Source organism: Cylas formicarius, unplaced genomic scaffold (assembly GCF_029955315.1).
Source record: "Cylas formicarius isolate icCylForm1 unplaced genomic scaffold, icCylForm1.1 PGA_scaffold_10__41_contigs__length_53128322, whole genome shotgun sequence".
Taxonomy (NCBI): domain Eukaryota; kingdom Metazoa; phylum Arthropoda; class Insecta; order Coleoptera; family Brentidae; genus Cylas; species Cylas formicarius.
The window spans coordinates 29,405,896-29,423,284 of NW_026844214.1; the positions used below are offsets into that span (position 1 = coordinate 29,405,896).

The 17,389-nt window shown below is 33.4% G+C and overlaps 2 protein-coding genes across 12 annotated transcripts in view; both read left to right on the forward strand.

Moving 5' to 3' along the window:
• On the forward strand, positions 1-7,964 carry LOC132702645 (monocarboxylate transporter 9-like). 3 transcript variants are annotated; one of them, XM_060671428.1, is made up of 8 exons: positions 1-185; positions 3,591-3,717; positions 4,397-4,540; positions 4,602-4,883; positions 5,989-6,250; positions 6,924-7,216; positions 7,271-7,459; positions 7,548-7,964. In XM_060671428.1, exons 1-8 carry the CDS (start codon positions 90-92, stop codon positions 7,679-7,681), a joined length of 1,527 nt encoding a protein of 508 aa, XP_060527411.1. In that variant the 5' UTR covers positions 1-89; the 3' UTR covers positions 7,682-7,964. The 3 variants fall into 3 exon arrangements, with proteins under 3 accessions (XP_060527411.1, XP_060527402.1, XP_060527420.1); XM_060671419.1 differs by having other exon boundaries at positions 1-194; positions 7,548-7,963; XM_060671437.1 differs by lacking the exon at positions 1-185 and adding an exon at positions 1,879-1,983.
• A 3,767-nt stretch (positions 7,965-11,731) lies between these two features.
• LOC132707840 (monocarboxylate transporter 7-like) overlaps positions 11,732-17,389 on the forward strand; it is a 30,154-nt gene continuing 24,496 nt past the window's right edge. For 6 of the 9 annotated variants that reach the window (XM_060679862.1, XM_060679852.1, XM_060679871.1 and 3 more), the window contains exon 1: positions 16,753-16,882. Coding sequence is in view for 3 of the 9 variants with exons in the window: in XM_060679843.1 (XP_060535826.1) it covers positions 16,778-16,882 (105 nt within the window). In the remaining 6 variants the exon portion in view is untranslated. Of the gene's footprint in view, positions 11,897-16,752; positions 16,883-17,389 lie in introns of those variants that run through there. The other 3 variants (XM_060679879.1, XM_060679895.1, XM_060679913.1) reach the window with 1 other exon arrangement.

A 17,389-nucleotide genomic window follows, 5' to 3' on the forward strand; every position in this document is an offset into this window, starting at 1 on the left:
AGATAAGGTACACAAAATTTACAATTGAATTTCTGATTTAATGGTACAATTATTAAAGGCACTGACTACTCTAGTGCATACTACCTACTATGATAACTAAAGGTCAGGAATCTAATGCGACAATAGAATATAAAGTTGTTCCCCCCGATGGTGGGTGGGGTTATATCGTCGCAATAGCAACCACGGTAATTTTCGTAAGTTTTATTTTGATTTTTCATAACGTGGCTAAACATATATTGTGCGGTGGTGGAAAGTATCTAAAATGCTGGAACATCAAAACAGATATGGAAAGACTGTAAATTGTTTTCAGAAGTTCATATCTGCGTACGAAGCCTCAATTCATCCTATATCTCTGTATTCTTGTAGATTTTAACCAGATGATAACCAATACCCCATCATCTAGTAAACATATTTCTGGTCTGCCACTTTTTATTTTTTATTATTTAAGACATGTAAGTTTGAAAACAATGTATAATTTTTGGCTACGTATTTAGAGTTATAGTGTCCCGCGACTAACCTGGATTGTATTACATTCTATGGTTACATAATTATCTAGAAATTAATTAGAAAATACTTCTAACGGGGATTTTTTATTTATGTCTTAATTATCATGAATCAAAAGTGAAAACCACCAAATAATTTGAGTGGAATGATTTTTCTCATACATAAGTTTATACCTGCCCCCATAAAAACAGACTACAAATAGATCCTCAGAACAAATTAAATTATCGCTTTTTGGGAAAAGACAGTTCCACAAACAGTTAATTTAAAACAACATCAAAATCAAAATATGATTTCACATCTTATCGTATTATAAATGACAATGCGATGGGTACTGAGTAAAGCAAACTATGTCGTTATACTTATTAAAATTATGGGTTGTGGTACGGAATGGGGTAAGCATTAAATAGGTAAAAAAGATTATAAAAGAAAGCACAATTAAATAAAGTGTGGATCTCAGTCATGTGATGCTTCAAAACAAATAAGGAGCCTAAAGCTTCTAATTTTAAAAATTTATTTGTATAGTATAAATAGTATAAAGATTTTCGAAAACATTACTAACTTGTATCCAGTGATCGTTTGTAAAATGATTCAGCATGCCTCATTTGAATAAACCATCAGTATTTAGAGACTGAATTGCGTCACACATAATCTATTTACGAAAAATTCTATTTGGATTTTAAAATGTACTCTTAATATTCTGATACAAAGATCGCTATAGGATTTCGCAAAAAAAAAACTGTTTTATCGCAGTTTCTTAGCGGGTGCTGTGTAAATATGCAATTAATGTAATTGTTAAACAATCGAACTGTATATGAGTGAATGGAAATATTAATTGCCTTTCAATGTTTCGGCCTAAATAGTTATTATATGATAAGGATCACTAGACGTTACCCGCCTGAGTTTTATTGGTAAACAGTTGATAATCTGTAATTTTATAACCACTTGTCCATAAGCACATAATTTTACTGATAACACAATATTTCAGAGGGGATATCAATACTGAGAAAAATGGGTGTATAAGAGTTCAATATTTTTTTCACCTATATGTATGTAAACATTAATTAGGATACTTCAAATTCTACTTCGACGGTTGGGATTTCGGAAATGGGATCCTTAATTCCGCTGAAAAGTATAGTTTATTCAAAAACTTTCGAAGATACATATTATACTTAATGTTTTCTGATCTGAATTGTGTTATAGTTATGCACTACTAGTGCAAACTTCAATTTGTCAATGGATATTTTTCGTTTCACCATTACGTTTACCCAATTTGAGCCAATCTTTATCCTTTACCATTCTCCAGAATCCAATGTGAAACACTCTATACACGCACGCTAAATCGATGTATAATTGGTTATTTTACAGAAGGGAGTACAGAATAGCATATTATGCAACAAGTGTGGTAAACGGCATTTCATTTTATTTGGCACGAGCATCGCGTTGTGGAGGGTGATTAATAAACGAGCCATTAGATTTTAGGTACACTTTTGCAAAACAACACAGTTACATTCACTAACATCACCGTCAGAATTGATAAACGTGAAAATTCAAGACGTGGAAAATGTCTCCGAAAGCATCCGATTGCTGCCAAACCCGGAAATGTCGTAAGTGGACCGCAGGCGTAGGAAACGAAAGTGACGCGGTTAAGTGAAACTTTTCACAAGCTAGATGGGTTTATAAATGGGTATTTTGGTGAAGGGAGTAGAAAAATATGTAAGTTTCGTTACCTACGGCGGGGAGCCGCTTCGGACATGCCCGGGGTATTATATACTCACTGGTTTGGCAGCGGATTGATTTTTGACATTTGTCAATAACGACGGTCATATCACGCGTCACTCATTGAATGTATTAGTGCTGAAAAAATGTACCTAAAAACTGATAATTAAAGGAAAAATATTGTATGCAACACGTTTGATAAACTTTTTCATACACTCGCCCCTCTGCGGTCCGTTGCGCTCCGCTCTGCCAAAACAAAATTGTGACTCAAACGGCGTTTATCAAACTTGTTGCATAATATACTATGTCTTACTACCAACTTTAAAATACTTACACATATATAAACGGGAATACTAATTATTTTTTATGAGCTCTTTATTTTGACGTAACAATGATTAAGTTGTGGATATGGTGTCAATTTAAAACGTCATCTTCATTAAAATGCCAGTCAATCCGAGCGTTTCTCGTACTTTAGCCACGGGTTTGGGGGTAATAGGATTCTTTTTTTGTTTTGATTTATAACGCAGATGGTATTTTGACGTTTATCAGTTCTGATGGTCACACCTCATTCAGTGAATGTATTTGTGCTGTTTCGTGACAGTCGTGGAAAAAGTATAGTATGTAATACGTTTATGATTTTCAGAAACTCGCTCATTAAACACTGGCTTTGCTGCTTTCCGCTCGCACCAAAAGAAGGTCGTGACTAAGGCGTCCTTTAAAAAAATTGCTGTTAATATATAAGTAACAAATAAGTTAAAATTTTCTCTAGTTTGTAATTATTATAATATATATTTAATGATAATTATTATAATTTATAATAGTTATAGTCGTAATTTAATCCAGTACAATTCTACTTAATGATATAGTCGTGATCGAATAATATAATAGTGTTTCAACATAAGTGGATCTAATTGATGATAAAGTTGACCACATGGGACACCTTCATGATTATAGATAATAAATTTAATCATAATTGAATGTACGAGAAAAAAAAATGAGGCATTTACATCAAAGTAGAAACAAAATAATTTGGAATTGTCAAAACGGAGAAAGAGAAATTCGTCAGGCAAATTTGAATCAGCAACTTGCAATACGCACTTTTTATCGAGTCTAGACTTTACTATCACACAAAAAACACTAATGAAAATGTAACAAATAAGCTTATAACGTATACGTTAGACAATTAGCTTTCGTTGAAGAGCTCACATACTTTATGGTTTGAAACTTTCGATATCGCCTGACCAATTTTCTTCCATTTCTGAAGTTTTTGTATACTGGATTGTTAATTGTTAAATTTGTTGCAAAAGAGACTGTGTCGATACTAACCAAAATTTATAAGTACATTTATTTTCATCAACACTTTCCTTCAGATTTCTACGTGTGCACCAGTCGCTGCTTTTGGACTAATTTATGGAAAGTTTTTGGATTCCGTTGGTGACGAAACAACTGGAACGACATTGGCAACTGGTTTCTTTAACACCGTTAGTTCATTTATGGGTGAGATTTTAAACAATATTCTAATCCTTTAAAGGTATAACTGCAATCTAAGTGGCTAACAAACGACAAAGAAATGGTCATCATATCATACGATTTAATTTAAATGGTCCTATCCAAAATGCTTTCGAAAGGAGGTTCTTGGTTCGTATTCGGTTAGGTATTTTTCAGAATGGTGAAAGGTCAAACTTAGGTTATCGGTCTTTCATTCGTTTTATTTTATTTCATTATGGAGACTCTATGAAGAACTTACTCTCTCGAAGATAATAATTTTAATTTTAGAAGAAAAAACCGAAACATTCATAAACCAGTTTTGGTTTGTTAGTTAGCATGGAATGAATTCGGTTCTTCGGATGCTTCAGTGTAGTACATTTTCCACTTTCTAAATTATTTTTGATATTTTTAAGCATCTATTTAAATTTAAATGTATTCGTGTTGTGCTGCCAAAGTATACCCGAAAACTAATAGTGCTAGAAAAAGTATAATAAGCAAGACGTTTGTAAATTTCTTGAAACACTCATTTATTAGTCAATGGCTCCGCTGCGTTCCCACCATGCCTAAAAAATCTTGGAACTAAATTGTATTTTATAAAACTTGTTGCATAATATATACACATGGTCTATTTTACACATTTAGGTGTAATTACTGAATGACATCTTTTTACAATCGCATCTAATTTTAGGTTTAGCAACAAACATTCTTCTTAATAGATATTCGTATAGACAAGTGGCCCTGGCTGGATCGGCAATATTTATCATCGGAGCAGTTAATGTAATTTTTTCAAAAACTATGATTCAATTTCTTTTATTCTATGGAGTCGTTCAAGGTAACGTATATGTTTTACTAATTTTTAGTTGTATTGCAGAAAATGTCCTGCGCGCTTTTAGGTATAGGCTTCGGTTTATTGATGCCGTCTTCATTTTCTGCAATGAACTGTTATTTTGACAATAAATTGTCTGTGATGATGAGTTTATCGCAAACGTTCCTTATTGCTGCCTATATGAGTGCACCGCCACTGGCAACGATTTCTATCGAATATTTAGGTTTCAAAGGAACGTTAATACTGATAGCGAACTTAAGCGTTTTGAGCTTCCCTTCGGCTTTATCATTTCGCCCTGCCCAATCGAATATAGGAAAGATCTCAATTGACACATTTGAGCTCAATAATGGTAATTTTTGAAGTTTTTTTTTTATTTCCATTAATGTAATATTATTTAAGAAACTTCTGGATTCTTCCTGCGTCGGTTGTGGTTGAGTCGAACTTGCCAACCCTTCGCCTATCATCTTGTTGTCTTCTTCAGAGCTTGACTGAAACTGGCTCACATTTTACTCTGTACCTGCTTATATATTGCTTTTTTTTTGGGAGGGGGTGGGGAGCTAAATGAGGGGCATAAACAACGTCCCGGATGACTGATTCCCATATTGGTGAAAGGTCGCGGTTAAGATTTTGGGATTTTTCGTCGGTAGAAGAATTGATTACATGCAAGAATTTTAGTTTTATCAGTGTCGTGATTGTGTTCGGCAACTGTTGATGAGTTTAGTTGTGTTAGTCTTAAGGCTCTTTCATATTCTTTGAGCCTAGTGAATATTTTTCGTCCGGTCTCTCTAATGTATTCTTTGTCGCATCTGCATGAAATACTGTAAACTCCCAGCATCTCAAGTGGAATTTTGTCTTTGATGCTTTTAGATGGAAGGTGTTGAGCTTTCTTCTCAAAGGCTTCCATAAACCCGTAGCTGTTCCCGACGTTTCTTCAAAAGTTTGACCGTTATAGGAAAATGTATTCCAGAACAGCATTTTTCAATTAAGGTTAGAAGGTTTGGTTCCAGATTCTCGGGTTTTAATCTATCTGGAATGATGTTGAGAGTTTCAGGAATAGAGACTTTAGTAAAGAAGTATTCTACGAATATCACGAAACCGGACATAAAATTTTCTTCCAATGAAAAATTCTAGAATCAATAGAAACAGTCTTAACCGCGACTTTGGTCTTTACCTGTCACCCATATAGAAATCAGTCATCCGACACTATGTTTCTGCCCCTCATTTAGCTCCGCTCCCCTAAAACAAGCAGCAGGAACAGAAAAATATGCGAGCTAGTTTCAGTTAACCTCTGAAGAAGTCAACAGGATGATAGGCGTTAGCGAGTTCGACTTAACAACAACCGATGCCGGAGGAATCCAGAAGCAATAGCATTACAGTAGCCTGCGGATGTTTCTTTGAAAAATTAATTAATCTAAATTTAACAAAACTATGTTATCCAATATTTAATGTTTTAGGTCCTGCTATTGGTAAAATCAACTTAAGACAACGAGCTTTATCGTTGGGGAATGAAATGCTATATTCTCAAATGCAACCTTTAGTGAATACCAATATGAACAAGGCTAATTATCCTAGCGAAAAATTTGTAAACAGGAAATTATCTCGAGATGTTGAGGTTTATATTCGTAAGCCAAGAATGTCCGTAGTAAGTCTTGGTGATAGAAGTGCGGCGATTCCCATTGATTCTATTTTGGAAAACCTCGAGGACAAATCATTTTGGTTAGTTGTTATTTGAGAGAAAAAAATTAATATTGTGCTTTCAAATAAGTTCAACTTGGGATTGTCCACAAAACATTAAACATTAATAATTAATTTAACAGATTATGGTAAAAGTGGAAAAAGTATGCGTGTTCTGTTTTTCTGAAGGTTTCCACAATCTTAGTTCAAGTTTGGAAGTTGGAAGCATTTTCCACCATCCAATTTGAATGTTTCAGTGAATGAATATATTATAGGAATATCTAAGGAAAGTCCCTGATTTTTTTTTGAAATACCATTCAAATAAGAAAAAAGTTGTGGTTTTTAAGACTTTTGTGTTTCTTACGTAAGTGTATTAATTAACATATTTCTTATTGACATATTTTAATAAAACTTACTAAATATGTTATTGCTCTACTAAAAACCATATTGGATTTTCACGATGCTCAATCTAACGAAAAATACTAATTGCTTCATGTAGTACGCGATTTAATTTTTTTAATAATTCTTGGAAAACGTCCCTTGATTGTTTATTCATTAAAATGGAATTGGCATGCAATGATAATTTTTATAATAAAATTGACCATTTATTTGAAAGCTTGTTTTTTTTTTCATTTGCAGTTCCATATTTTGTCAAACTTACAACAATTAATGCTACTTTGTTATCATCATTTTATCTTGTTCGATTCTTTTTCAGCAAATCTCTCTTGGAGTCCATGGATATGTCGCTATTAAAAAATCTGCAATACCTTAATGTCAGTATCGGCGTAGCATTATCATATACAGCCGATGTGTCATTTTTTCCAATAATTCCTTTAATTTTGACTAATATAGGATATTCCTCATCTGATATAGCACTGGCCATATCTATTTATTTTGGATCTGATTTGGCGGCTAGATTAATTTTTTCAGTTGTATCCGGATTAGTTGAATTTAATAGCAGACATGTGCTACTTATGGGATCATTTCTAAGTGCTATTTTTAGGTTTGGTAAGGGCATAGTTCACTTTTTAAATATAAACTTAATATTTTTCCATTATCTAGTATTTGTTGGAAGCGATTCGTATATTTTAAAAATAACGTCCCTTGTTATATTGGGTTCCATGCGTTGCACTGTACAAACAGTGATGCCATTGGTATTTTCTGAACAATACCCCGATATATTTGCAACCGCTTTTTCTTTGTTTATGGTCGTCAATGGAACAATTGGTTTGGTGACTGCCCCGCTAATGAGTAAGTTTTTAGATACTGTTGCATAATCCTTTAAATGTTCGAACAAATATTGGGAGGTTTATATTTTTGGAAACTTTTTCAATTTCAGGTTACATCAAATCCTGGACAGACAGTGATCTTTTGGTTTGCCATATCCTCACAATCATGTATCTAATCTGCGTCGTATCTTGGTTATTGGAAATGTGGTACTATAGGTTAAAAGAAAAAAGGGGAACAACTTGAATATACCAGCATGACGAAATGAATGTTTTTATTATATTGTGTATAATTGCAATTGCATGGTGTATAATACATGCTCATAGAGAAGTACGACGTTGAAATCTAAAAGTATTATATAATTTGTGGCATGGAAAACTACTCTACGAGGTTGAAAAATTTTGAAACTTGAAAAATAAAAATGTGCACAATTGGTTTGACTTACAGCGACGCATTAACTACTCATCCCTATGCTTAGATCTTCAAAAATATATATGCTTCAGAATTGTGGGCAACAAAGAGCGAATAAGAAAAAGAACCTTTATTTTCAAATCGTTGTAATATGATAGCTACTTGCAAGTTTCCGTCCATTTTCTCTACCAGTAAGACGGACATTTGAATGGCGTTCTGAAAGGACTCATATTCATAAGAATATCTTATGTTATTTTGATTATTTAGCTTCGGTGTTTCATATCAAATTACTGAAATAGCACTTTATCATTTCTAGTTTTGCACAACTTTTTTCTAGTATTACCCATAAATTTAAGGTAGCTCACAATTTTAAGCAAAATTTGGAAAGCTAGGCGAAGAAACTCTGCAAGAATCTTTTATCATATTAAAATATTCGATTCTTTTAATACGGCCCTTGTTGGTGCAAAATACTAGAATATATACCTAAATACTATTTCTTATCACAACAATTAAAAAGCATGATTTGGGATTATTTATCAATATATTTTCGACTTAAGAACATGCGCGTTCATCATTTCTAATCAACTTGAAAGTTTATTTCATTACAATTTATTATTAGGCAGGATTCCAGTCGGAATTCAACAAGATTGCTTTCGCAATCTCGTTGCTGCGCGAGACGACTGCTCCGCGCTGCGCGCTACGCAGTAAACAAAGCCGCTCCGCGGCTTTCTATTTCAGAGAAGCCGCTTCGCGGCTTCTTGTCCTGGGAGAAAGCATTGTTTTTCTGTCGTGCTCCTGCGGACCACTACGGAACTTTCGCAAAATGTAATTTTATTATGTTTGCATCCTGTATAAAGGGTCGTTTATGTCTAGCCGAGTTTAAATATCATGGCAAACTTCGTTAAATATAAAACTTTTTACGAGTAATTGCGATTTGTTGTACTTGATTGGATCTAAACGTAGGACACAATATTAAATAATTGCTTTGTTTTCAGCATTTTTCAAAACTCATACAAACCACCTTCAAAATCCAATTATTACGAATTAATGCTCTGAAGATGGCTTCCTGCTAAAACGAAACTTCGGACGCAATTTTAAATCATTGCATCATCTTCAGCGCACCTCAAAACCCCCGGAACCACCTTCAAATTCCAATTATTACGAATTAGTGTTCTGAAGATGGCTTCCTGCTAAAACGAAACGTCGGACAAAACTTTAAATCATTGCATCATCTTCAGCGCACCTCAAAACCCCCGAAACCACCGTTAAATTCCAATTATTACGAATTAGTGCCCTGAAGATGGCTGCCTACAAAAACGAAATGTCGGCCACAATTTTAAATAATTGCATCGTCTTCAGCGCTTCTCAAAACCGCCGGAACCACGTTCAAATTCAAATTATTACGTATAAACGCTCTAAAGATAGCTTCCTACTAAAACGAAACGTCGGACACAATTTTAAATCATCGCATCGTCTTCAGCGCATCTCAAAACCCCCGGACGAGATGCAGAGCCTACTATTTATAGTGAAACGCATAGAGCAATAGGATTAAAGCTTAAGAAAATTGCACGTATAATCGCTGAACCAATCAAAATAAAAGATTCAAATAAATCTCACAGCCTACTCCTGAATTAGAAACATTATTCTCAGAATATTTATATTTCTTATTTTTTTTTTTTAATACTTACATTGCTCCGAGAAGATTGAAATTTTTTTTCAAGATGAAGGTCAATAAGGTCTATTCACAGATACCATAAAATTCCCCCCAGCCCCCTCCATTTACCTATTAATAATTATTTTTTAAAATTTGCAGTCTCACACATAAACCGCTCCCGACGGCAAACGGTATAACTTGTGGGAATCTTTTTGGTATCGTTGGATTGAGGAAGGATCAAAGTATTGAACGCAAAATTTTTAATTTTTTAAAATTATAATTAAATAAAATATAAAACGTTAAAAATTGATAATTGATTTTTAAGCCGATTTTTCCATTTAAAATGAGATTTCAAGGTTATTTCTCAGCTCATATTGATCCGAGAAAGTTGAAATTTTTATGGAAGATACACATCAATGAGGTCCATTCGCGGATACTATAATGTCGCCCCCCAACCCCCCATTTTCTTTTAATATTTTCAATTTATTATTTTCATATTTATGTGTTTTTCTTCAAAAAATTTAGATTCTTAATTTTTTTAAATATATACCTTTCTCCGAGAAGAATGAAATTATTATCAAACTTAGAGGTCAATGAGGTCTATTCGCCAATACCGTAAAATCTGCTTGCAGCCCCCTCCATTATTAGTTAATATTCTGAATTTATAATTTTCATGGGTATCATGATGCTCCTAAAAAATTTTGGTTTTCATTTTTTTTAAATACCTACGTTACTTCGAAAAGATTGAAATTTTTTCTGAAGATGGAGGTCAATGAGGTCTATCCAAAGAAATTATAAAGCCCTCCCCAGCTCCTACCATTTAATTATAAATAATAATTAATACATTTTTTGAAAATATTGCAGTCTCAGACACAAACCATTCCCGACAAAAAACCATACAACTTGTGTAAGATCTTTTCATATCATTAAATAGATAAAAGACTAAAGTATATAACATATTAATTTCAAATTCCTAAAATTATAAATAGCGGCAATATAGAACATTTTATAAAAAAAAATCCTTTTTTTTTCGATGTTTTATCCCCCGAAAGGACTAAGGAACTTAGAATTAAACAACCGACTATTTTTTTTAAAAACCCACCCGACCACCTATCTTCGTGCCAAATTTCATCCGGATTGGTTAACATCGACCTCGATCCAAAATTTTCATGGTCGTGATTTTTCCCAAAAATTTAAATTTTTAATTTTTTAAAATACCTACGTAGCCACTAGAAGCTTGAAATTTTTACTGTAGATAAAGGTCAATGAGGCCTATTCGCAGATACTATAAAGTCCCCCCCAGCCCCCTCCATTTAATTGTAATTAAGCATTATTTTAAAATTTGCAGCATCCCACAAAAACCGTTCCCGACGGCAAACGGTACAACTTGTGCGCAACTTTTTGGTGTTGTTGGATAGAGAAAGGACGTAGGTATATAACATATAGATTTCAATTTCTCACAGTTTAAAATAACCGAGATATAAATCATAAATTACGGACCATCGATTTTTGAGCCGGTCTTTCAGCCCAAAATGTGATTTCGAGGTAATGTCCCAAAAGGTTGCAAAATTTTGGCTAAAGGGGTTTCTGAGGATCAGAAATCCGAATCGGCAACTACTTTTTGAAAATGTTGACATTTCATGACGATTTATGATTATATTGATTATGTTTTTCCAAATATCTCGCGCACCCTGTATAGTAGACGAAAGCTCCAAATCCGAGAATTGTAGCTCTCTATACAGTTCTTAATACGTTTTAAACCAAATTTTCCTATCCTTTACAGTTTTTCATTCATAGATAATATTTTATACACGAAAACAGCAATTTTCACGGTACTTTACATATTTTGCCCATAATCGAGACACCCTGTACATAATCGGAAAAATTACAGAAATGGAGATTAAAACCCTGAATCTCCCACGTTCCGTGGTAGATGAAGTTTGCAAATAGAACAAACGGTTTTCCAGAGAATTACATTTATCTGAAACCATGCAGCGCACAGCACGTGGTAATGGTGACGTCATCGCGTCTAAATTAAGCGCGATTTTCACATGCATTTTTTCAAATATCTCGAGCAGCATGTGTTCTAGATGAAAACCGTGTTAAATCCGCAAAGCGAACACCCGGGCAAGAACCGCGGAAGTTTAAAAATGTAGAGCTAAAAGAGGGAGAGAGCGCGCGCACGTGCGACTAAGAACGGGCTTAACGTCTTTTTCGCGTTCGAACTCGGGATCGATAGCACGCCGATAGTGTTGAACCCCAAAAGAAAAAACTATTGTCTCCCTACGCGTTGCGTGTGCGTGTGAACCACCTCTACCGTACCGAGACCGTGATCCTCAAGATCGAAGAGGAGCTGCTATTGGGGCCCCAGTCCAGCGAGACAGCAGCGACAAGAGGTTAGTGCCGTCTCTACCCTCGAGTCCACGTCTTGCGGGCTCGCGGGCTCTGCTTCTTAATAAAAAATTAGAGTCCGCTTTAAATTAACCTCAGGGTCGCGACGACCCAAACCGTAAATGCAAAAATTGTAACCCTCGGTGTGGTCTACACCTCGGTTTAAACCAATTAGCCATGTTTTTCAAGAATTTTGATTTACGGCTAAGAATGTAATCTGGAAAAGGACAATTTTCTGAGTCTTTCAGATTTTTGCCTATAAAGAAAAAACTATGCATATAATCAAAAAAATGGCTAAAATAAAAGTTATAGTCCCGGATGTTCTGCGTCTTTTGGTTCAAGAATTTTGTTGATCGGGTAAAGCGTTTTGGCGAAATGAATTTTTTTATGCAGCCCAAAAAGACGACAAAAAATTTTTCGAAAATTTTTAAAAAATATTTTGAGAAGTTCGATTGCGCCTAGCTTCAAGTATTTGGGTGCGGGGGCGGACTTTTACCACCCTGCAAAATTTGAAGTCAATAGCTGCAAATTTGCGGCACCTGTTGTATTTTTTAATAAAACCCGATATATCTCGCGCACCCTGTATAGTAGACCAAAGCTCTAAATCAGAGAATTGTAGCTCTCGATGCAGTTCATAATACGTTTTAAACCAAATTTTCCTATCTTTTACAGTTTTTCATTAATAGCTAATATTTTATACACGAAAACGGCAATTTTCACGGTACTCTACATATTTTGCCCATAATCGAGACACCCTGTACATAATCGGAAAAATTACGGAAATGGAGATTAAAACCCTGAATCTCTCACGTTCCGTGGTAGACGAAGTTTGCCAATAGAGCAAATGGTTTTCGAGAAAATAATACGTATCTGAAACAATGCAGCGCACAGCACGTGGTAATGGTGACGTCATCGCGTCTAAATTGAGCGCGATTTTCACATGCATTTTTTCAAATATCTCGAGCAGCATGTGTTCTAGATGAAAACCGTAAATACAAAAATTGTAGCTCTCGGTGTGGTCTACACCTATGTTCTAACCAATTGGCCATATTTTTTATGAATTTTGACCTACTGCTAATAATGTACTCTGAAAAAGGACAATTTTCAGAGTCTTTAAGTTTTTTGCCTATAATGAAAAAACTATGCATAAAATCGAAAAAATGGCTAAAACAAAAGTTATAGTCCCAGATCTTCTGCGTCTTTTGGTTCAAGAATTTTGTCGATAGGGTGAAGCGTTTTCGCGAAATGAATTTTTTTATGCAGCCCAAAAAGACGACAAAAAAATTTTCGAAAATTTTTAAAAAATATTTGCCGATGTCCGATTGCGCCTAGCTTCAAGTATTTGGGTGCGGGGGTGGACTTTTACCACCCTGCCTAATTTGAAGTCGATAGCTGCAAATTTGGGGCACCTGTTGCATTTTTCAATAAAACGCGATATATCTCGAACACCCTGTACAATACGCGAAAACCTTAAATACAAGGATTTTAGCGGTCTCTACGGCCTACGCTGTCATGTAGAAAAAAAGTCTGACTGAGTAACAGTGTTTAACTTACAGTCAATTATCTTTGCGAGGGTAACTCGAGGATAAGTTTATTGGAAATACCGGCACATCCTGTATATTTGGGAACAATTATCAAGAATAAAGATTTATGGGTATCCACATTCTGCATCTTCTCGTTCGCGAATTGTTTCGATCCGCGAAACCGTTTTCGAGATATAGCAATTTTTTACTTAAAAAAAAAAAGTGGTTTTTGAATTTTTAAAAATACTTCCCAATCACCGATCCCTCTCAATTTCAATAGGTTCCGTTAGGGGCCCGGTCTCTACCCTCGTGGAAAATTTCAATTAGATAGATTCAAATTTCGGACAGTTATCGTGTTTCATAGCGAAGCCGAAAAATCGAAACAAAAGTGACAAAAAATCGGGGTTGCCGTGGTGATCGGGGTCATATTTCGTTTTCAGAATATTATTTTTTCAAGATAAAAGGGTCAAAATTTCAGCCCTCTAGCTCAAACGGTTGCCGAGTTATAGCGGTTTTAGCGGATACAGAGAACGGAGAACGGAGAAACGGACAAAAAAAAAATTTTTTTTTTCGAAACTGATTCGATCTCATTCATTTTGCGAAAGTAACAAGCGAACGGATGATGTCCCGGAGTGTTTTTTATAGCATGTTTTTCCTTTTATATATATATATATATATATATATATATATATATATATATATATATATATATATATATATATATATATATATAAATAAATAAATATATATATATATATATATATATATATATATATATATATATATATATATATATATATATATATATATATATATATATATATATATATATATATATATATATATATATATATATATATATATATATATATATATACATATATATATATAAATATATATATATATATATATATATATATATATATATATATATATATATATATATATATATATATATACACACAGTGTTCGAAGTGTTTTCGGAGCGCGAGCATTGAAGATGCCAAGTGAGATTTTGGCGAAACGTCTGCAGGATTCCAGTCGGATGCAAGATTTGCAGAATTCCAGTCGGATGCAGGATTCCAGTCGGAGTTCAACGAGCGAACGGATGATATCCCGGAATATAGTGTCATCACATTTTTCCATCCGTGAATCAATACGTGAGAATATATATATATATATATATATATATATATATATATATATATATATATATATATATATATATATATATATATATATATATATATATATATATATATATATATATATATATATATATATATATATATATATATATATATATATATATATATATATATATGATGACAACATATTCCGGGATGACATCCGTTCGTTTGTTGATCTCCTACTGGAATCCTGCAGACGTTTCGCCAAGATCTCACTTGGCATCTTCAATGCTCGCGGTCCGAAATATGCACATGGAGCATTGCATATTTTGGTGGTTTGACGGATATATATATATATATATATATATATATATATATATATATATATATATATATATATATATATATATATATATCGTTTATCTACGTTTCTTCTTCGACCAATTGTAAGCACTATTGGTTCTCCAACCTATTCTAGTAAAATATATAGCTTTATATTAAAAGCCATTACAAGGAAAAGTGATAGTTTTGTACTTAATTCTATTAGCTTCATTGAACTTTTTTGTAATCAATTTTTCTATCAAAGAAAAATTCTAGAATCCATTGAAAACAATCACACAATTTTAACTGCCACTTAGGGGAATCGGCTATCCGAGATAATGTTCATGTCGATTATTTAGCTCCGCTCTCCTCAAACAGTATACAAGCAGATCCAGAATATAATGCAAACCAGTTTCAGTTAAGCTCCGAAGAAGCCAACAGGATGATTGATTGGGGAAACGTTAGCAACTTCTATTATTCAAAATTAAGAGATGTTTATTAAATACATTTACATAAAGTTTTTTTCGAAAAATTAGCTCGAGGATTATTCCTTTCAGTATCGGCGTTTGTAGTGGTTTTTATTATATTATGTAATGCGGAATCGTCACCTAGTTTCCTTCTTTTTAGAACAATCCATATTTTTCCAAATAATGACGTAAAATTTGTTTGAAAGCTTGTTTGAAAACATTCATTTGGGACAGTCGACTGATAGTTCCGATTTTTATATATTTATTTTCTTTATTTCGTCTTATATTTTGTAATGTTAATATTTTTGAAAGTTTTCAAGACTTTGGGTAAGTGTTAAGATAGTTTTTTCAACTGTCATCAATTTTACTATTTTTTTTCAATCCCTATAGAAAATTCCGAAAACCATTGTAACAACGCAGCGCTAGAGCGGCAAAAATATTCCTGACAAATATATTCCTTGCCCTTACAGATTTCGATTTCTCAAAAAACTAGTTTTAAGTGTTCGGCTATTTAGTTAAAATTATTTATAGTATTAACACAAACAGCCAAAACGAAACCGAACAAAGGGAAAAAAGTAATTACTTACATTAATTACATTACCTTTTGGTAACTTGTTTTTTTTTCGAAATTTGCTTTAATAATTTAGACTTCATATCTTCGCCCTCTCAAGTTCATGTTCTTATTATTTTTTATTCTAGTCCTTGGAAACAAGCCGTCCAGTTACAAACCTAGCCGGTTGTTACTTTATGAAAGCCAAAGGGAAATTTCTTTTTTCATCCGAATACCAGACGTCGGATGCTCCGGGTGACGCTCAAATCAGTTTTGCAGACGATTTTAAGCCAATAATGAACTAAAAAGAAAGGAGGGGTTAAAATAGGAAAAAAGAAACACTGATTCCGTCGAAATACAGGACTGTTTCAGTACAGGTATAAGTTTTATTATATTTTAAAAATTTCTTTGGATGTAAGTTAATACACCATTTTAAATTTGGGAGCTAACGAGGGGTAAATTGTGTACACTATGAAGGAATTCCAAGAAATTCGAAGGGAATTCATTTTTCGATGCGTTCGTTATAAATCAGTTAATAAACTACGTATGTGTTATCACTGCTTTTTGACTCATAAATCCATCTGTCTTAACTATAAAACAATTTGTTTCGTAGAAGACTGGAGAATTGCACTCTTCAATAAGTCTATCACAAGAGTTAATTTAAGTTATCTGCGTAATTTAAGATTAAGAAGTGAATAAGAGATTAAATTTTTCTTTGGCATACATAATTTGCTAATGCTTAAAAGTTGACGCCATATTTTGCCGAAACTTATCTATGAAATTGGTATATTGATAACAAGATATCAATTGTGATTAGGCGTATCGAATTCACAATTTAATTTCTGATTTTCTGTTTTAAACATTGAAAACACCGACTCATGTGAACATCGGTACGATGCGCAACAGAAATGGAGAATTCCAAATAACAGTGGAAAATAAAGTTGCACCCCCAGATGGGGGATGGGGGTATATCGTCGCAATATCGACCACTTTGATTTTCGTAAGTAAAGTATATTTCTAACAGCAAATATTGTGCTATGGTTGAAAATTATTAAAACAACCATAAGTGCAACGTAAATTTTTATTTTACAATTAAAAATGGTGTACAAAACTAATGCATAATATATACCCGTCAATCTGGCCGAATATTTAATATTCGAATGTTTCCGACTTTCTGAATAGGGCACAAAGTGATAGAGGGGTGAATACTGAAAGCTCTGCATTATTTCTATACGCAGGGTAAGGGTTACAAAATATAACTGTATAATGTTTATGATAAATGAAAAATTTTCTGCATGCTTTCTTTTTGAATATAACAGAAAAATAAAGTTTTAAAAAAAATTTTACTTCAACAATTTTACTGATTGAAACTCGAAATCCCAATAAATAATTCCAGATATTGATATTGGCTTTGATCGGGATAATGGTGTGGCGGTTGTGATTTGTTTTCAGCAGGGAAATTGAAGTTTGATTTTATTAAGGAACCTAGGAATTTGACGATTTTGGG

Bases quoted from the DNA above. Each gene is read 5' to 3' on its own strand.
- LOC132702645 (XM_060671419.1), top strand. From the start codon at position 90: ATGATAACTAAAGGTCAGGAATCTAATGCGACAATAGAATATAAAGTT. The intron at 3,718-4,396 runs GTGAGATTTTAA...ATCTAATTTTAG, and splicing joins CACCGTTAGTTCATTTATGG to GTTTAGCAACAAACATTCTT. The intron at 4,884-5,988 runs GTAATTTTTGAA...TTAATGTTTTAG, and splicing joins CACATTTGAGCTCAATAATG to GTCCTGCTATTGGTAAAATC.